Raw genomic sequence first — 22,390 nt, forward strand, 5'->3', positions numbered from 1 at the left:
GAGAACAAGGAAGGAACAAGAGCAAACCTGCATAAACTTCTTATCGTCGTCATTAATCTAAAAATAATATTTTTGTCTCCACTATTATTTCATATTTTTGTGTGTATGATAACTTGTTCATATTTTCCGTGTGTCCTCGAAGACAACAAACAACTCCCACTTCTCTGTCTCTGTGTTTGTTTAGAAGATATTTAATCACACTTGTCGTGGACAGAATATACTGTATTTCATCGGGAGAGGACAGTCTTGTGTATTCTGAACACGCCTTCAAAAAAGGCGGTAAGTGCTGTAAAAGCACCTGCCGGGTTTCCCGAAGAGTGGCTTGTATTTATCTTTAAAGAAAACACTGTGCGACTCAGATATGTGACCGGAATCTATCCATCGGTGCGAGTCTCAAGCGCAAAATTAAAGATTGCATGATAGGCACAAACCGGGGCTGGGGGAGGGTTTACTGTCTTCTTTCTGTCCTGCGCTATTCAAAAATCACTTAATTCAGTTTCAAAGTGTGCAACTATTAGAGGAACAGGGTTAAACCTAACTTTATTTTTGCTAAAGCACTAATGTGGCTTCACGAGACGCCCTAAATCTCTCTTCCACTGTCTGCCTTTATTTGAACATAATCTATGCCTGTAGGCAATGTTCAAAGTAAAGTGCCAGCTATTAATGGATAAAATAACCCTAAAATAAATGTAATCTGATTTACCCAAGTCACGGGGCTGTGAGGGGAAATATTCCAAATGGCTGAAGGCACAATAGTGTCTGGATCAATCAATAACATTCAACGGAGATGAAAAATCACACTTCTTTTAACTCTATATCCCAACCAAATTCCAGTCTAATACAGAGGTCTTTAAGCTCCTGTTCCCACTTCAGCTTACTCGGTGTTACCTTTCCCTGTAATGTGAGCAGATCTGAGAGAAGCAGATGAGTAGAGGAAATGCAGTGTGAAATGCCTTGGGCTGAATGAGAGCTAATGAAACCATGATGCGAATGCTACGTTGCATCTCAGCCAATTTCTTACACCACCACAGTCCAGCAGAGCTGAAAAACACCCCAGGAGGAAACATCATGTCCACGAAATTAACCCACTGTCTCTCGATCTCCTCAGCCTGCCCTCTCCGTGTTTTCCAACTATTCTAATCATCTTTATGTATTCATTTCTCTTTTTCATTTTTAATTCTCTTTCTCCAATTCTGCCAATCTGTCTTTCCGGCTGGGTTAGTGTGTGTATCTGATCCATGTCATCTCACACCCGGTCTAATCAGGCCAGTTAGCCAAGTCAGTATTCTCCCAGCCTGCTCTCTCTGCCCTGGTGCCCACAGACTAGCCTGCAGCTCCAGCAGCACTTAGCATACGCCGCTAAATCACACACCGCTACACTCCTGTCCCAGGAAATTAGTGTCAGCTCCAACTGATGGGACGGGATTACACTAACTTTCCCTGGAGTTAGCATCGGAGCTAACGTTACCAGGAAGCGTGAGTGAGCTTCCAAAATGGTCATCATATAGCAGATGGGAAACTTTGGGGATTTGCATTTGTGCTTAAAATCATATGTGCTGACTCCTGTGATAAGCTTCCAAAAGAGATGTCATGAGGGGTAGCCGTTTCCCTCTGTGTTAGCATTTATGCAAATATTTCCACCAAACTGGAGAAGAAAAATGCAAGATCTTAATAATGTAACATTCAGTGGCATAATTCTCCAGCAGCCTGCCAACACTAAAGGGTGTTCACTCTTTTGGTAGAAGAGTATGCGAGAGCTGATTTACTGCAATAAAAAAACGTGGGGAGCGTTTGTTTGCGCTCATCTAAACATGGTTCCTAAATTGTACAAATTTGCCTCCAAGCAGCAAATTAGTCCTGTCTAAAAGGGTTTTTATTTCCATGGCTAAAGTTAAATCTAGATTTGTGAAAACGATGTCACCCTGTGCTCAACTGGGGACTGGCATTAAGAGGCCCTCAAGCTGCTTCACTGACAATGAATGGGAGGACGTCTTTGTGGAATACAACACTGACTGATTTCCCCTCGCATGCAAGCACATCTTTTGGTTCAACAATGTTAGCCCAACTCCTATTAAATAAAGCTCATGTGGGTGTAATTGCTTAACGATATCAGTCCACACTTTCACTCCTTCATTCATCGCCAATGAAGCAGCTCCACATAGTGGATGACAACACAAATTAGGCTCGCGGCTATGTGGCCCTTGTTTCACCAAAATATCTTAAAGTGATACTCCATCCAAAATCTGTCTGTTGAACAGCAAACACTCAACTTTGTTGACCTGAAATAGGTCTCTACGGGTTTGTAGTTAAACAACTAAATGAATTCAGACAGTTTCAATGGATTTGAACGATAAAACAAAATGAAAACATCCTTCTCAATCTTAAATCCTACATTTACTTTCAGCGGTGGTACATTTGGATGTTAAACACGTTCCCCACATGGAGGGTATCTCTTCCATCATGATGTGTACCAGGTTTTTCTTAAAAGTGTCTTAATTTGTCATGATCAAGTGTGGCCAATCTGATACTTCTGTGTTGAAGTTTCACATACGTTTTATCTCATTATTTCTGAAAAAGTTCCATCTAATTATGTGCTATTTCCCCCACTAACGATCTCTTTATAAAACTGACAAGCGTTCAGTGCAATGTGAGAGCTGAACATTAAATTGTACAATTACATCTTTGGATGCTGGTAGTCATTATTCAGAAAAGAAAACCAGCTAAAAGGAAGTTGTCACTCCTAAATCATCATTTTAAAATGAATGTTTACTTTACTGCTCGTTTCCAGAGCAAGAAGTCAAACTTCATATCAATCCTCAACCGAAAAATGTATGTCTATTGTATTATATGACATAACAGTTGGCTGGAAGGTCACCACAGTCTGAAGGCTGAATAATATAGTATGTCATATCTATTTTACATATGATAGCAGCTGCCACCATAAAATTATCTTGTTTTTTTCCCCCCAAAGTTTCAACTCTTAGTGGTCCGAAAGCATTTCTTTTACATAATTTAAATGTTATTTTTTCAATTTGGTTTGTTAATCCCCATAATACCCAGTTCCAAATTGAGTGTCGGGGCCAGATTTATGTACATATTCCCGCTCGCAATCTACATGAAATTAGTGTCTGATTTAATAAAGCAGCAGCTAATTATCAGTAACTGGGACTGTCTTTTAGGTGCATTCTGCATATAAACCAGATCCCCAAAGATGCAGTTCAGCAGTCAAATGGGGAAATACACTATGAAAGAAAAAGCCTTAAAAAATAAAAAATAAATGTTGTGATGCTGAATCTCCATAGAGTGAAATGGTAAGTTTTGGATCATTTACTAGGTCCCTGATTAAACTCAAGGAGAGTAAATAAGGTGGGCATGTATTAGTATCATGATTTTAAGGTTCGTAAAACTAATGCTGTACGAGTAATTAAAGGTGCAATGTGTAATATATGGCTAGAATTTTAATTTAAAACATTAACTTTGAACAAACATCATCCTTTAACAACATCATCAGTGTTGACATACTGCTAATATATATTAGTGATCAATATAAAGTGATCTATGTCTTCTGTTGCAGACAAATCTCCTGATCATTGAGAGGTGGTAATGAATCAGGCCCCGTTTACATGAAGGGAAAACGCAGATATTTCCAAGCGGTTTGGCCTCTCATTTACACGAAAACCCAGTTTTTAAATCACAGAAATCGGTTATTTCTAAAAACTCCGGCCAACGTGGAGATTTCTGATAACGCCGGTTATGTGTTGTCGTGTCAACTGGGAGAAACGGGGTTTTAGGTTCTCAAGCGTCACAGGAAGTCGCTCGTGTTCTTCGTTGTTGTTGATTCTGAGGATTCTGATTGGCTTGCATGGCTTCATCCTTCTCCCTACACTGCCGCCCATAGGTTTGGTATAGTTATAACGGCGCTTGACGGCGGATTTATGCAGGTTGATGGAAATGAGAACTTTTGAAAACGACGTTGTGTGCACGATGTTGTTTTTGAAAACGGAGGGGGGGAATATTCGTTTCTCTAAATACCCTGCTATGTATAAACGTGGCCTCAGTCTGTCCTCTTTCCAACATGAGAGGACGAAGGCGTGGAAGAACTGGAGCTGCTCTGAGGTCTGCTCAAATCTGTTGAAGCTAAAAGGTCCGGGAACAGTTTGATAGTTATATTTGCTTCTACCTTTTTTATATTCCTGATGACCCAACAGAAAAGGCTAAATTTGTTTGGAGCATGTGGCCTGGCATCACACAGTGCAGCTTTAAAAACACATAAAATATATTTTAAAAACACATGTCAGTGCAAATACATGTCAAGTGTGCAATCACTGCAGTGCATTTGCTAAGAGGATGTCAAGTTCAGGTTCAGGTTCAGGTTAAATGACAAAGTGCAAAGCCACAAACTCTCCACTTTCTTTGATGCAAATTGTGTTTGGTTATTATGACTGCAACACTTTTCTTTCTAAGAAGCTGTCAGTCTCATTTGTAAATAATTCACTGTACCTCTCCTACACGTTTCTGCTGTCATGGTGATTTCTGCAGAATGCAGAATTAGTAATTTCCATCTCCCCCTCCACAACCTTCCTTTAATATACCATTTCAAATCTGCACCTGTGCTGTAAAGGCAAATCATTTCCCCTGTAAAACTGACCCCTGAATATTGGATGAGCCTTGACAAATGTACCAGAATCTGCAGTCAGCCACTTTTTTTTATCAAATCTCCCCATGTTCTGCGTGCAATCCTCCTTTAAATGCTAAACGCATTTGCATGAATGAGAGAGGCACACTTCACTGATTGCACGCGAGCTCCGTCTCAGATGACAGGAAACTGAGCTTCCAGGCCGCTGCACCTGTTTGATAAATCACATGCACATCAAGTGGATTTCATGCTGTCTAGTGCTGTCGGTTTTGCATTTGCTGACTTTGCCCATGTTGTTAAGTTGCATTGTTTCGCAGTGTTGTCCGAAGCAGCTACCAGCCAACACATAATGTGTTTGTTGTATATACTAGACTGAGTATAGACTCAGTAACATCCAGGTGTGGTCTGGAGTACGTAAACAGGTAAACCGCTCCACTCATCAAGGTAAGAAGGTGTACATTCATCCTCAGACGAGGGGATATTTATGACTTTTTAACATATTTCCAAAGAGATAACAATAGTATCTTTAGAAACAGAAATCAAACGTTTAAAGGAAATACATTAATGCAAAAGGAAAAAGGGGATTTTTTAAACTATTTTTTCATATTTATAATTTGTGGTAGACAGCTAAGAGGGTTACACTGTAGGAATATGATGGCTCTGCCTATCACATGTGGAGTGCCACAAGTCAGTGTCCTGGGCCCTCTAGTTTTTTTTTTAAGTTTCATACAATATTGATTATATGAAACTAGACGACTCATGTTCTATGTTTTCATATGATGATTTCACAATCCTGGAGTTGATGTAAATAGAATAAGAATCTAGATGTCGGACAACAAATCCAAATCTATCTAGTTTGGACCAAAGATTAGGTTCGGGTTAAGTTAATGCCTTATTGCTTTGAGAAGCAACGAATTGCAACGAAGCTACCAGTGTGGGGGAATTAAAAGTGTAATTACATTACTTAACTAAATACTCAACAGCAGAAGAACAGTAATGCGTTACATAATTTGGCACAGCTCTGTCAAATGTGCCTTCAAACAACTCCAAATCCTCCACACCCACACGACTTTTGTGTTAAGCTTGTGTCATTGTGGTTGAGCGAGCAGGCAACAGCAAGATTTGGAGGGATTTTTTGATCCAGTGTTTTGACTATGCTGTTTAATCCCTTACAACAAACATAAAACACAATCTTCAAGTAGAACAAAACAAGCTGGTTAGAGGCTTCAAGCTGAAGTCATGTTGGCAGGTGTCAATTAAACCAGCTTCACAGGCTTCCAGTGGAGGACCAAGCCGTCACATGTAATTACACATAGGAATTCAGATGGAAGGGCTCCCAGATACTTAGTATTTAGGGAAAATATGTGAAGACTAGAAAGTTTTCCCTGATTGAACGTATATCATGATTTGAAATCTTGAACAAATGTTATTTTTTTGGCAGAAAATCAGCATTCATTTTTCTTTTTAAGAAATAAAAGGTTCTATAAATTAGGATATGAATGATATATGAACAAACATCTGTGTAGAAACGCTGTACTCGGAGTATGAGAGAGAAAAAGGCCTTTAAAGAAATATTTAAAGTAGGTAAAAGTATGCAATTAGGCAAATTATGCATTATCTAACACTTAAGAGAATGCTAATTTAGGAGAAATCACATAAATGTGTATTGTGGATGTTTCCTCTTAACTCGTGTTTTGAAAGCAAAATGAGCCCAAATCTAAAACCTTGACCAGTGAATGGAAAAACAATGTTTTTGTCTGCAGTGTCTCCCCATCATGGAGGTTGGCGAAGTGTGTAAGCATCTTTGGACAATGTTGGAAATAGGATTTCCTCTTTCTATCCTTGACAAAGTCTGATAGGTTGCATGACAAAGGTTGTCAATAAGGCAAAAGTGCCCAAAAATATTTGACGACTCCCTGCACTTAAGAAAACACATTTTGCAATATCAGACTGGAACAAGGTACATTTTTTCTAGTTTGAACAACAGGAGTAGAAACAGTGAAATCATAGTACCGAATTACTCACAAACTCAACACTAGTGCCCTTTAAACTCTACTACAACTACAACAAAATGAAATTGTTTTCAAAGCAATTTCAGTGCATCCTGTGAATATCATTTTATATACACAGGTGCACAGTCACATCATATTCTTAAATATTCCTTTTCTGACCTGGGAGCAGCAGGGTTTACATTTGCTCTGCATTTACTAAAGCACAGCGTGCATCATTATCCACCCACCCAGATGGTGGATTGCAGAACACAAAAGTTTGCTGTCTTCAATGCACAGCGGGATATGGAGGAAATGTTTGAAATATCTCATTTATATATGTTTAACGATGTAAGTTTCAAATGTCTTCCTGCTTGTTCTCGATCTTTTTTCCACATAAAAATTTCAGCAATACTGAGAAATGTATGTGAACATGTGTTACTGGGATTCACTTCTGGACAATTCTATGCTTTTTTTTTGCATGCTTGTGGTATGTTTGGAACCAGGGGAACAGCAAATGTCCACGAGAGCTCTGTCATTCATATTTCATGGGTAATAAATATGAATAAACAAGGACAATGCCAAACTCCTTCGTTCCTCAGGGGATGGCACTGTGTTTTTGTAACTGTGTTGGTGTGCATGTCTATATCTGTGGGTCGATGTGTTTGACTTTGAAGGTATTCTTTGTGTTTCTGTGCAGCAGAGAGAAATACACAATCCCTGCGGAGGAAACTAAAAGGCAAATGGGCAAAGAAAGGGAAGAAAGGGCATGGAAATGAAGTTATTATGAAGCTGAGACGGGGAAGTGTATAGTATTCACACAGGATAGTTCTGACCTTGGACCGATGGAGAAAGGCCATAAAGTAAGCTACTTTGATCAGCTCCATTAGATTTTACATAGGAATTGCACTTAACTGTATTTTATTGTAATTATGAATTATAAAGGCATGAACGTTTTTATGTATTCTAATTGATATAACCTAACATGTGTTCCAGTGAAAGAACTTGCATAAATGCAGCGACAAAGCACGTGGTTAAGATTAACCAGATAGAAAGTCAGAGAATGATTTCCTTTCGGAGGATTTTTTTATATAAACTTTTGCAGTAACTTGTATTAATTAAACATGTATGTTAAAGTGTAGCTGACTCCAAACTGTATGAACTCCAGGGTTTAAGCACAAAGCACAGTGTGATGAGCTCAGACTGAGCCATCCTTATGAATATACGATGTGATTTTTCCAGATCTCAATTATTCAAAGGACCTGAAACATTAAAATGACACACGACGGTTGTAGACAATCCTTGGTAAGCCTTGTTAGACAACCTCATGTAATGATGGAATAAACTCTCCTTTTAATTTTTAACCAAAAACTGAATTTGTAGTCATTAATGCATGACAAGTGCACCACTCTCTTGAACAATCCATTATTGATGAAAGCGAAGACCTTTATTAATCCACCAAATTTCTTCTAAAGACGACATATTGCTGTAATAAATTGGGGAACTCAAAGTGGTGATATGACAGTTTTTGAACCAGTCACAGAAAAAAAAAACCCACATATCTCTGTGTCTAATACATTGGGAAATTGAAGTGAAAACATTTTAGGCGATTCACTCCTGAGCAGTGGTGCGAGCGTCCCTCATGCTCACAATGGTCACAAATTAAGACCATTATTTTTAAAATATGTGTCACTGTTCAAGCCTGTGAGAGACCTGAAACCACTGAATCATTATTTCCACCACATCACTGTTCTCTGCAGTGACACCACAGTGTGGCTCATTCCCTGTCATGTTGAAATAAAGGGACGGTACAGAACGTTGTGTAAAAGGAGACGGACTGCATGTTTCAGTGCAAAAAAAAACCTAAATGCTTGAACACCCAGATGAAGCCAGCTATTTTACTGATTCAATGAGTGATATATTATACAATAAAATCATTTTGTGCTGGAGGCATGCGTTTGATGGCAGCTTTTCAAAAACCTCTCACACGCAATCTTTGATCATACATCTCTGGGCACCGGTATCCGGTCAACATATGTTTTTTTTTTTGATGTGCTGCTTATTGCTGTTAAAAACTGCACTTGGCAGGAGGAGACATAGGCTTCAAATGTCCCCACATCACCAGATGCCTCATCTGGCTGAGACAGCACCTGTCGCCGGTGTGGAATGGAGCATAATACCTGGAGTAATGTACTTGGGATGATTTGAATATTTTTGGCCCCTGCATCTTGCTGCCTGGCAGAGCTCTCAACAGGATCATGTCGAAAAAAAGAATGTGAACTGACTAGACGCTGACACATTAAATCATGGAGTGAACGAGGTCCTATTGATGTGGAAATATGGCAAAAATAATCACGTGTTGAAGATCCCCCGGCAGACAGCCATATCATTTGATTTGATGTACCTTAATTACTTGACTACGTTTATGGCACGACAAACGCTTTGCCGTCAATTTGTTTTAAAAGAAGCACAGAATCCATTTGCACAGTGCAATTTTGTTGTTTTCACATTTGTCAAGACTTCACAATAATTGGTCATCATGCTATACTTTATGGGCATTTATTGGTATGCAGATGTTGTGCATATTGCAGGTTTTTTGTTTACCAAATTGCTATGTTTCTCCAAGCAGCATATCCTCAAAGAATGTGTGCAGTGGGGTGTGGGTACAACAATCTACTTAAGCCCCACTGTGCACCACTGAGACCTGGGCTCAGGCAGCAACTTGAACCCTCCGGAAAATTTAAGCCAAATTAGAAGAGCCTTAAACTTGTATTCTTTCTAATAGCCAGCAGGGGGCGACCACTCTGGTTGCAAAAAGAAGTCTGATTGTGTTGAAGTCTATGAGAATACTTCCTAGTTGATTTATTCCCACAGTAAACACTGTGAACATGAGTGTATTGTCTCACTCTCCACATGCAAGCCTTCTTTAATACAACATGATGTTACATCTGGTAAATGATGGTCCCATTTAGAGTCAAGAAGATCATAAAGCAGGGTATGCTTTAGGGCGTGGCCACCTTGTGATTGACAGGTTGCTACCACAGGGAGTTTTTGTCTAACCATTTTAACCCGTTCGCAGTGTGTTTTCAGTTCACGAAAAGTTAACCTAAAAATGTAAGTTGGCCAAAATGCCAAACTCAAGGCTTCAAAACTGTCGTCCACAAACCAGTGGGAGATGTCACGGTAACTTTGTCCACTTCTTATATGCAGCCAGTGCTTCATAAAACAAAAAGCAATTACCATGTTACCATGTTTACTAGCCCATCTACAATTATATCATTTTTATAAACCATTTTTCAAATAACACAAGGTTCACTGTGCTTCACAAAGGGATAAATAGCAGACACACACACACACACACACACACACACACACACACACACACACACACACACACACACACACACACACACACACACACACACACACACACACACACACACACACACACACACACAAAGAATCAACAGCAAAATCAATAAAGCAGAGTCAGTGCTCCAGGAAGTCTCCTAGGTCTTGTGTTTGTACAAATTGGAAATGAGAGAGGAATGTTTGATTGAGGCAAAAAACATGGATTGCTTTTATCAAATTAATAATAGATAAAACAGCTCAATTTTGAAAAAATTCCTTTTTTTGGCAGAAGTCAACTCAAACAAATCACACTCAACTCTTTCCAAAAAGGGGAATTTATATTTAATCATTTCCCCCTTGAACATGTGCATCTACCTGCAGGTGTGTGCTTGAATATTCATCTATGTATGTGGGGAACACATTCACCCCATCAAAACATCTTATTTTAAACCTCATGCACGTTAACCGGTTACATCACTCTCCTGTCAGTGGCATGACAGCGATTCATCAGAAGAGCCAGACGTATGGCAGCAAACCGTAGCTTGCCAGCCATCTCGACTAGCATGAAGACATACGTATCGTCTTCGCACCCTGACTCGCCAAGAATACTCGTTAACATCGTTAGGTAGGCTAGGTGTGTAGCTAGCTAATTAGGCATTCAGCTGTAACAAGTTACATTACATCAAGCCAATAGTATTTGATTGTAATACACTTTGTTATCAATAATGATATTTAAAAACATTATCTCGTTATTGTTTCCTATTATTGTCAGGAGGTGGCGCTAATCACCAACTTCTATATGCCTCTAAAAATCAGGGCCTCTGTCGCCTTTATATCAGTTGTTACTTTGTCATTTTTTATTCTGCTAACATTAGCCAGCAATATTTCTGTTGTCCTGGATTTCCTTGGATTGGACATAAAACGGTAAACATTGGTAACAAAGCGACAGGGAGCAGCGGTGTTGGGGAATGTTGGAGCCTCTCTAGCTTCACCTCTTGATAATAAAGGCTAGATTTCATGAATGTAAATCACTGAGGCGAACTGCAAGGCATTAGCATAAGTCTTTGACAGACATTGACATTAAGTCTAACCAGTTATAATCACAGCCATTAATAAATCTGGTTATAATTGCACATAAAATTGGTCTTGTATCAAGATGTAAATAGTGAGCGAGTCTTTAATTTTATTTTGTGGAAGCTATTCCACCAACACAGATATGAAGGGTTATCGTGGGACTTGTTAACTTAACTAACAGAACTGGTACCAATGCAAAATTCTAATGCAGTCCCATCTGTTTTTTTTGGAAATTAAAGTGGAAATATATACATAGAACGCATGCATGCATCAAAGTGCTGCTGGATTGACCGAGGCACATCTGCAGGCATGTTTGTTAACAAGTCTGCCTGCTCCGCCTACCTAACATGCATTAATGTCCCGATTTGCATGATCAGAGAGTTGAGACGACATGACACTTAAAGAGCCTCAACAAGATTCACACACCGGGCTTAAAAGCAATTTTCCAATACGCACCCATTAGGAAAAGAGCAACATTTGGAGCATTACAAACGTCCTGTAATGTCGTCATTAAATAATTTTATGCCATTCATGTGTGCAAGGAGCCATGTCTTGAAAGAAAATGGAAAGTAATTTGAAAGTCACTTTGATCACTTTTGTTTGACTGGAACAAAACGGCGAGTTTTAATGGTGTCAAATTAAACACAATGTTTCATAAAGAAGTGTAATTGAAAACACTCACATGGAGTAGGGGTTTCATTTCAACCACAGTTGCTTCATTGATGTGTCTGTTTGCCAACGTTGAGCGTGTGATGACTAACAAAACAAGGTTGTTTGACCTGGAACTCCTGAATCTGTTTACCTTTTACCCATAACTAAAAAACCTTCAATTGTTTTTAATCACTATTTATACCAACACTCGTTCAGAAACCTAAACACAATGTTTTTTTTATGCCATTCAATTCTGTGTGAATTTGAGGAACTTCTTTGACAAGAAACATAATATGAGTAAGATGATAAAGCTATTTTACTTGTTCTGAAGCTGAATGATGAAATTCCTTATGGACTTAACAACGTTGGCACAGTAAGTACTGAGCACACATTGCCAGGCTTTTTTTTCATAATATAGCTGCTGGCTTATCAAGAGAATTACAATAAGTATTGTTTTTTAGAAACAGAATGATAGCATAGTATATTATTGTTCAGCTTGACAGTGGACTTGTTTCACAAAAGCCCTACATATGTTATTGCCGCTGGCATAATAACGTCTGATTCAACTGTATTAATCAGCCCAGTAAGACACTGAGCTAATTGTGCCTCCACATATGTAGAACATGAAATTGAATGGAAAGCATCTTTCCTGGAATCAGCGAGGACCGCTCACAACGATCCAAATAAAGTGGTGACATAGAACTGATACCGTTATGGGACTAAGCTGCTCCTCGTAACCATGGAAAACTGAATCAAATTGGATTTAAAATGCTAAAGAATGTCTTAACCAGGACAGTTTTACATCAGTTTGAGCCAAAATCTGGTGTCTGTAAAAGCATAAAATTGGAATATGGGTTTTGGATGTTAAGCTGGCCAAAATGACAGGGCCAGACTGGCCGCATGGAGGCCCCTCCTAAGCCTCTTTTTGAGCTTGGAAAACCCCCAAGACAGACAAAGTGCAAAAGCCATCATTTAAGGTAACAACTAAGCCTCCTAGGAAGCTGGAAATGTTCTCACTTTCACAGCCACATGTTGTGATTAATACTAATCAAGATAATTCCAAAGCACAGTATTCAAATAGACACAGTGGGGGGCTACAATCCAAAATGAAACAGCCACCATCTTGAAAGCCTTAAGCCTTCAACTGAAAGATGAATACTGACATCAAAGGAGAGCACATCTGTGTGCATCTTCTTTTTTCTTTCTTTCTTTTTTACAATGACCATTCACTATAATGAGGTTATTATTGATGTTTTAAAAGGAACGAAGAGGTTTTAAAGCACGAGTAATCAAGATTTTGGTATAAATAATGGATGGAATCATTACTGTATGTGTAATGTTAAAAGTGTTGCTTGCTGTGATGAAAGCACAGATAATTATCACCCAACTCTGCAGCTCCTCTCAGCTCTACGAGTGTTTCGGCGCCTGTCATTGTTTTGCTTTTCTGCTCAACAGATGTACTGTTTCGGTTCAGTCTCGTCACTCTCGACAACCTGGTTTGCAGCCAGAAAAGGCAGCTGTTTAAAGCGAGAAGGCTCTGATAGAGCCAATGAGTGCTACCTGCCCGGCACTTAAAGACCTTTTTATGGAATACAAAAGAGCTTTTAACTGCTAAACAGTTAAATATTTCACTCCAGAGGCGGTGGAAACCAAAACAGAGCAAAAGGGAGAGTTAATATTGGGTGTACATTGAGTAGTTGCTTCTGACCAGATCTCTAAATGAATATTAATGTTGCTTCATACACGTTCAGCTTAACAACAATATGTTGTATTTACAGCTGGTTATGCCAACACATTCAAAGAATGGACCAATAACATTTAGTTGTTGTCAATAAGGAGAACCACGCCGGTATGAGATGGTGGACAAGGACTTTCAGCGTGCCTGGAGTAATGCTGCAACGTTATTTGACCTCTTCACAAATATTTGGTTTGAATCTTTCCCTAAACCCCGTCTGCACTGCAAGCTGAGCCAGAGACCTATAGATCATGTTGAAGGTCTGACTAACTGCCAATACAGCTCAATAAAAGCCAGATTAACATCCCTTTAACCTTTATCCCCCATCTATTAAACGGATAATGTCGTCAATAATAGCAGGCTGCCAAAACGATCTGTGTGAACAAAATGGACATTGGATAAAAGACACTGAATAGATCTCAACAAAACAGAAAAGGCTATTCAAAGTGTTACATTTAATGAATAATAACCTTTTAACAACATGATTTCAGACATTTTTTTTTTTAAATCAACCATCACCCATCCAGCTGGTCCATTCGTCTGCAACAGACAACTAAAAATAGAGCAACTTTTAATTCATACTCAAGACATGTTGGTGGCAATTTCTTGGTTACTGCTCTATTATGCTTGATACGCCTCTTAATCCACCCTGAAACCACCACTAGGATCAAGATTATCCTGATTATCAACATCAAAACTATCTGCCTTTGAGTCATGACAAACACAGATATGAGTTTGAAGATTGATCAGAAGTAGGATTTGACAGCTTATCCGAAAAGTTGAGCTGGAACTGGATAAGACTGATCTGAATCTCAAACTGAAGGATATACATTAAAGATACACTGATGCTGGTGTGTGCTATCGGTAAACATTTAGTCAAAGGTCCCTTGAATGTCATACAGTTGAACATGGCTGTTAGGGTGAAAGCTGCAGGACTATAAGGGAGCAGCGCTCAATATATACGGGAAATGTGGTGCAACTCCGGTTTTTGGGAGTTTGTTTGATCTTAGTTGTATGAATTTATTAAACCAGTATTTCTATTTTTTCTTCTCCTGAAAAGGTGGGGTTCAACCCCCAAATAACAACAATACTGAATCCTGGTGTTTAAAGGCATGACATGGTCAAATTTGCAGAAGTAGAGCATGATCTCCAAACAACAACTGTCCTCCTACATTCTAAACATATCAGTTCAATAACCTGTATTAGTCCAACCCTACTTAATACTACTATGGCTCACTAACTCATTAAATGAGACCACCAACTGTGTTTTGATGAAATGATTAAACAGTGCACGTTCTTAAGAGGCTTTTGGGTTATTAACGTGTGTCTGAGACTGCGCTATCACACATCAATATACAGAAGATCAGCGGGGGTCGAATGACTCGTTATCATATGTCAGTCAGCCCCTTTCACTGGTAATTGCTATGGACAGGAAAATGTAAAACGCTCATTATCATCATCTCAAACCTCATGGGAGCGCCGTTTGACCTGTGATTGTATGTTCAGAGCCGTGGAAGGCAGGGCACCTGTTTTTTTTACTCTTACAACAGTGGACATGACAATGTTTTTGGTGGTGGATGTTGTCGGGACAAGCTTATCTGGCACAACGCAGCAGAGGCACAGTGGCAGGTTTAATTGACTTTAAAGAAAGCACCCACTCAGCAGATGACAGCTGAAGCTAAAGGCCATGCCAGAGGCTTGGTGGCTGCACATGGTTTGGCTGTTAATGTTCCCGGCAGAACCACATCACAAGAAAGAGAACCTTATTTCCCAACATGCAGTTTGTCAACTTCAGTGGATAGTGAGATCCAACCCAAAAAAACAGTGCAGATAAAGGGATTATATGCTACAGCTCTTATCTCAGGATATGTCAATACCTCCTTCAGGACAAATACAGCTACAATGCAGGGCAGGAAGGTGCATATTCCACCCACAGGTTCTTTGGCTTTTCTCTTTTTTAAGCATCTTTATAATTATTCTTCATAAGCTCTAGGTTGCAATCTTGTGTGTGTGTGTGTGTACTCCTACCTAAAATCCTCTATGTTCACGGGAAAAGGTTGGAGAGAAAAAAGGGAGCGGATAGAAGGATTCGTAGTTGGTTTTATTCTAGTCTTTCTGACTCGAATGGCTTTAACTGAGCTATAAAAAAACTCAACATATCCAGAACCGTGAAACAACCTGAAAGATACGGGAGCAATATTCTCAGTAATTATAGGTTTACGATCAGACACACAATTTCAGAGTCAAGCTATTTGGTTGATAATCTATTATTTGAGGTTATGTCACAATAAATGCACACTAATAACTGAAATACTTTTGGACAAGGTCACTACAGTTCAACAGAGGTAAAAGCTCCATGTAGATTGCTGCATAAATGCTCTCTGAACCTTTCCCCACTTGCAGGCATATATGTAGATTTTGGGCTAATTTTGGGCTCTGGCTCTAAAAACGTCCTGCTTACAATTAAAAACCAAGAAACAGAGATGACACAGAGCACAGTGACTGCTCACCTATTGCAGCCTTATATCTGCTGTGCTATGCTATTAAAAAAAAGATTTTTACAAGAAAATAGTATCTAGGAGGCTACAAGAACTTAACGTGTGTGTGAAGAACACCAGTTCCACTTAGGTGCCATCAACATCATCTCAAGAGAGCCATCTTGTTTAAGGCAGCACAATGACATGTTGAGAACGGGGCATTTAATGTGAGGGATTAAAGAGCTTTAACTGCAGAGAAACAGGACAACACTGTGTCACTTCTGGCTCCACCGACAAGCCGCTTGGAGACAATGAGTCCTAACCTACAGTACCTGTTTTGCCAACAGTGGGGATGGTTCAGTGAACGGCTCAGCGAGATGCATCTCGACATCATTTCGACACTATTTCATGCCGGAGCCAAAATAGGACTGAGAATATTGTACGCATCGCATCACAGAGAATTTTTCATTTTGATATTTTTCCCTGCTTAGCTTTGTTTCAGCAGTTTGTTAATAGCAGACAGCGAGAGATGAAGACACGATGCCCAACTGAGCAGGAAACACTCTCTGGAGCGTTGACAAGAAAGTGAATTCAAAAAATAAAAAAGTAGGCCTACTCTAAAATACTGTTATGGTTTCAGAGGTGTTGTGACATCACACCCAGAAATCATTGCAGCTTTGCAGAAGATATTTATATTAATGAAGACAGCAACAGCTCGCGACATTCACTGCTCCCACTCTACTGCGTTTATGCCCTACAGAGTTGATCTCCTTTTGTGTCCTCCCGCTATTCAAGAAAATAGGCTACTGCTGAGCACATCCACAGTCGCTCTCCGCAGTCCTCCCTACAACAGCACAATGAGTCTGGTGTGGCATGAATGATCATTTGGCCTAAATGATCACGATAGATACACACATGTACACACACAATATTTTGCATTAAAAAATGAGCTTCCAGGCTACTAGGAATGATTATTTTGATGGAGATTTATGGGAATTAGAGCCTTATACTCTGTCATTTCAGACTCTTATATAGTCACCCCCCATGTACCATGTGTGTGTGTGTGTGTGTGTGTGTGTGTGTGTGAGAGAGTTGGTTTCCATGTCCCTGAAAGGAGGAAAAGACACTTCGTGTGTCAGACTTGGCACGGAAAGCGGGAGGAAAACGGAAGAAAATGTGTTTCTACAACGTGACTGCATTCAAAGCCTGAAACTGTAATTTGAGATATGAATTCATTACACGGCCTCTCATCAGCAGCAGGGGGATAATGTGATGCAACAGCGCCGCCTAGCGTCGCACAGCGCCCCTCCAGGAGAGCCGCTGTGACGGATCGCCGTTTTTTCCGGCCGCCGTGCCGCTTACCTTCGGTGTCACAAAGCGTCGCTGCTGCAGGTTTGCGGTCGCGGAGGTTTTGCGCCTTCTTCTTCGGAGTCCGTGCGATGAATGCTGAGTTTTGCAGCCGTGGTGTGAGGGCCCGTGCAGGCAGCCACCGTGACCTGTCCGCTTACTGGCATTTTGGTTTCTTCTCACAGCGTCGGCGAAAGCAGAGGAAAAGTGTTCAAACTTGATCTGAAACACAAGAGGACAGAGAACACCGTCGCTCATTGCGCTGCACCGCGTCACAAAGCGCAGACTTGTTGAATTTCACTCTGGTTGGAGAGACGGACGCGCGCGCACGCACGCGCCGCTGCCTGCAACCAGATATGTGAGCCATAACCAATATTATACCCGTTATATTCCTCGTGACTCATAAGCGTGTTAACAGTTTGAATTAGATCAAACACCAGCTCCGCACAAGTGCCTTCGCGCGCGCGTCTTTGCGCGCGGGTTCTAGGCGAGTGTGCGCGCGCGTGTTTGTGCATGTCGGAGCGCAAGTGCGTGCGCGCGTGTGTGTGTCTCTTTTGGGGATGCTGAGAAACGGGCTTATTGGAGGGAAAGCTCGCGTGACGAAAACAAGTTGAATTCAAAGGTATGGTGTACGGTGACAAACACACACACTGTGTGTGTGTGTGTGTGTGTGTGTGTGTGTGTGTGTGTGTGTGTGTGTGTGTGTGTATATGTGTGTGTGTGTGTGTGTGTGTGAGAAGAGAGAGAGAGCGTTAAAAACAGCCCGTGGCTCCTTGGTGAATATTCCCCTCACGCTCCCCGGTGCCGGGCTCGTCTATGTAGGGCATGCAGCAGGTTGTGTGTCGGGGACTCGGACGGACGGGAGAGCGGAGAGGGGGGGACACAGACCAGCCACCCACCACCCCGCCTCTGCTCCACTTTGAGAGGAGACTAGTGAGTGTGCGGCAGATACCACCGCCCCCCCCCCCAACAATTGCTTCTCAATAACCGCGTCGCACCCGAGAGGAGAGAGTTAGTTCCGAGCTACTACCCCCCTTAACAAAAACAAACATAGGCTACTAATTACCCTAACTCACCCCATTCCCGTGACACATCTCTCCAGGCGGCCAGGTGGAGATGACATTGCAGCCTGTTACTCCATTCGGGTGCCCTCGGCAGGAGTGGGGATCGTCAAATTAATCCATTAATTTCTCCTCCATCCAGTCCCCCCCACCCCCACCCCCCCAAAAACCAACACACCGACACACGGATAAATCCACCTGTCTGCCTCTGAAGACCGCCCCCCTCCCCTCCAGCAGCACCTCACCCCCGGGTAGATAAGGTATAGTAATCCTCTCGGTTAGGGTGTCACACACCGTCCACTGAGCGGCAGAGACCGGCTGGGAACGGGGAGGAGAAGAAGACAGAAATCCGTGGAGGTGCGGGGCTCAGTGAGACTCTAGAATCCAAATAACCGTTGGTTTGGAATCTCCAGCGGCAGCCCCGCGCGTTCCGCAGTGAGGGCTCGTGGACAGGTCCGCGCGCCTCCTCCTCCTCCTCCTCCTCTCCTGTCCTCCTCCTCCTCGCGCCGCTCGCGGATTCTTAGAGACTGGAAGGGGGGATTCCGTCACAAATAACATCAAAACGCGCACACACGCATATCCAGACGCGCACAATGTCTCCCTCACGCGCTCTCCGAACGGGCGCCGTTACTCCAAAGCAAAATACCTAAAAAAAACAAAAAACACCCGAAACAATTGGGCACAAGTTGAACCGGGTCGAGTTATTTTTGTAGCTCTTCTACGCCGCACGACAGAGGTGCTGCTCCGGCAGCCACCGAGCGCCCGGGCGGAGAGGAATCAGATAAGAGCTGTTCTCCGGCAGCGTCTTCACCCCGCAGCCCGCCCGCCCACGCTCCGCTGGCTGAAGGTACTTACACATCAGCCTAGTTAATTAAACATATGGGCCTGAATGAGAGGATGATGGTGTGGGGGAGAGGAGGAGGGGTGACTTCATCTGCCCCCATTATAAAATGTCTAAAAGATATGTGACGAGTTTTAGTTTCAGGGACATTTCGCCACGTCTAGCCATCAAAAAAAGAAGAAGCGACTCCAACTTCACAGTTAAGACCGATACGTCTCTCCCTTTCGGGGGGGTTGTCTCTCTACGTGTCGCCCCCCAAAAAACAGACTCGAGGTATGGCGCACATCAGGCGGCGTTTATGGCATCACCTTGTGCCACCTCGCCAAATAAACTGCGTGCGCGCGTTTCTGCAAGCGTCTTCCTATCTCTTTCTCAGCGCGCGTGTGCGTGTGAATGTGCGTACGCGTGTATGTGTGTGTGTGTGTGGGTGCGCGTTGTGACGACTGTCTCGGCGTCAAACAAGTCACCGCGAAGCGCCTCCGCTCCTCGGAGCATCCACTGCGCACAGATAAAACATTTCAATATCCACTCAACTGCTGTGCGACCCAATCTAACGGTTCTCCCGGTCCCCAAATGTGCCTTCGGAATATCTGCACCGGAATGCTTTACTGCCGGTGATGTGTCATGTTCCCCTCGTCAGCGCCGGCGTTCGTCAAATGGGTGAGATAAGGGAGAATAGAGCCAACGCTTGTGAATTCACAGTCTCAATTAAACATAATTAGCTGATCAAAACTGCAGCACAGTGGGGTCCTCGGGGAGCGCTGACAAACCTCCCCCCCATCCGCCCCCCCCTCCCTCTGTGTGTTCCCTCGCAGACAGATGGTGTAGATACTGCATGGGGTCATGTTAGCAGGCCGGGGATCCACTAGGACTAGGCTGTAATAAGCTGGGTTCCACTGTGAGGCAAACAGCGCAGTGTAAGTAGACCAGAGGGTTTATTATTAAGGAACACTTCACTTCCCTCCTCTTCCTCCTCCACCTCCTCCTCCTCCTCCTCCATCCCTAGAATAAAAATCTCCACCTGTTGAGGTCCTCTATCCTCCTCCGTTAGAGCCCGAGCCTCCAAGGCTTGGAATAAAAGAAACAGACGATTGCATAACGTGGACATAAAAGAGAGGGAGACAGACCACACAAGGAGAGGATGGTGGTCTACTTTTCTTGTGAGGAAAAATTCCTGGGGTTCTGAATACAATAGCGCTGCCTTACTTTCACTCCATCCCCCTCTATCAGCATCTCCTCCCGCTCTTTACCCCATTAGAGGCGTCCTGTTGGGACAGGCCGGACCCAGGACACCCCCTTGGGAACCGTGGAGAATGTTGTGCAATGACATTAAGAGTGGCTTTCGTTTTCAGTCTGTCAATTAGCCCCAATAGAGAATGGCTAAGCTTTCCGTATTCTATATTTAAACATTAAGCTGTTTCCAAGGAAATAAAAAAACCTACATTCTTCCTGCAGAATAAGCTTTTAAAAGCTTTCCCTTTCTTAAAATATAATTTCATTCAAGGATTTGAATGCCTGCAGACCTCCCTATAGTAATTACTGGGACATGACCTTTTTTAAGGATTCTGGTGTTGCATACTTAAGGATCTCTCTCTCATCGAGTACACATTCATCCGGTGCACACCAGCCCAACACGTGGTGGACAGTAGAGTGAGCCAGCTCTGCCCTGTTCAGAAACAGTTGTTGGAAATTATCTGGACATGAATCCATGTTATTAAAACTGATCTACGATGGGCCAAGAGCAGGAGTGTTGAACAGAAGTTGGCCCGGGCATGTTGTGATGCAGCGGAGGAAGCTGGACGCTCAGGTTCAAACCCAGCTGCCAGCATCTCAACCCCCCGCTGCGTCCGATTCATTTACCTCTTCAGTTCTGCTGTCGGATTACATTTCAACCAGTGGCCCGTACCAGTGTGTGATTATAAACATTTGAAAAACAAGGGGGACCCATTATCAATGTGTAGATCTTCAACAATGTGCTAACTATTTTGTTATTACTGTACTGGATAATTATTGAATACAAAAGCTCATTCCACTAATGTTGTTTGGCTAATAGTTAAAGCCCAGCACTCCAATATTTGTGAAATGAATCAGAGGAACAGGGAAAAGGAGTCCAATTAAAGCAGCTCCGACTATGAAACCAGCAGGCAGGCTCACAAACAAACTGATAAAAAATAAATAAATAAACAAATGAATGAATAAATAGATAAATAAATAAATTGCAGGAAAGAGAAAACGATTACACAAGGCCTCTGACAAAAATGATGTGGGCAATTTTTGTATCCATGGTAACTGACTTTTTCCAGAGTGTCACCACTTTTGTTTTGGCAGAGGCACAACCCAGATAGTTATGGTTTATGCTATGTGACCTGTGCTGGACCACACAGGTCCTCATTAAGACACCTGGCCATGCTAACTGGTCCAGGATCTGTGCAGCGGTCCTACTGATCACACCTTAAGCACACGCAGCCGCGCTGCAGCCAGTCACAATAAATCACAATATAGAAATCTTATAAAAGCACACACTGCTAATTAGCCGCACAGCTAAGTGAAACCCAGTCCATAAAAGCCTGTAACTGTTAACTTTACTTGAAAAAATATTTTAGGAAGAAGCACATTGTTTCCATGACAACAAGATCTGATGGCACACTTTTTGGGTTGTATTTCTATTTTTTTTTTTTTTTTTTACTATCAATTAATATAATAAATAATAGTGTGTTGTTTTTATGGACCTTCCTGTGTCTTGAATAAAGTTGAATAATAATATGTTTTTAAGAATAGCATTGTGGAATTTTATGCTTTTTCACATTTTGAGTCCTTAATCCTGATTACTGAAACACCGACTTGCCCAGTTTTGAAAATGCATTATTCATACCAGCTTATCTGACAACCATCAGTGGATATGAGTGACAGGGAAACACAATAGAAGTATCCACAAAAGTATGATTCACTAATGTTTCTCGGGTGGAAGTAAGCTGGTTGGGGAAGAAAGTAGGTGGGCTGCGTTCGTCCTGATGACTGATGAGCCGACAAGATAAATTTCTGTCTTTCATACAATGATCTTGACTTCTTTTTTATTCCTTACTCCGACAGAGGCACTGCCACAGCAAAGACGTTGCACTGTAGCTACAGTACACGGCTTTATATAGACTCAGGAAATGAATCACTCCGTCAATAAATGGCAACAAAATAAACTGAAATGTATTCAAGGCTCTCTATCTGGAACAGAACG

The 22,390-nt window shown here is 41.8% G+C and overlaps 1 protein-coding gene across 1 annotated transcript in view; it reads right to left on the reverse strand.

Annotated features, from left to right (window-relative positions):
• grin2ab (glutamate receptor, ionotropic, N-methyl D-aspartate 2A, b) overlaps nucleotides 1–18,426 on the reverse strand; it is an 88,371-nt gene extending 69,945 nt beyond the window's left edge. Inside the window, 2 exon segments of the mRNA XM_084005405.1 lie at nucleotides 17,275–17,481; nucleotides 18,336–18,426. Of these exon segments, the coding sequence (XP_083861531.1) occupies nucleotides 17,275–17,481; nucleotides 18,336–18,353 (225 nt within the window). The 5' untranslated portion in view covers nucleotides 18,354–18,426.
• Nucleotides 18,427–22,390: the final 3,964 nt, after the last annotated feature.

The sequence above is a fragment of the Eutrigla gurnardus genome (assembly GCF_963514095.1).
Source record: "Eutrigla gurnardus genome assembly, chromosome: 3".
NCBI classification, from domain to species: Eukaryota; Metazoa; Chordata; class Actinopteri; order Perciformes; family Triglidae; genus Eutrigla; species Eutrigla gurnardus.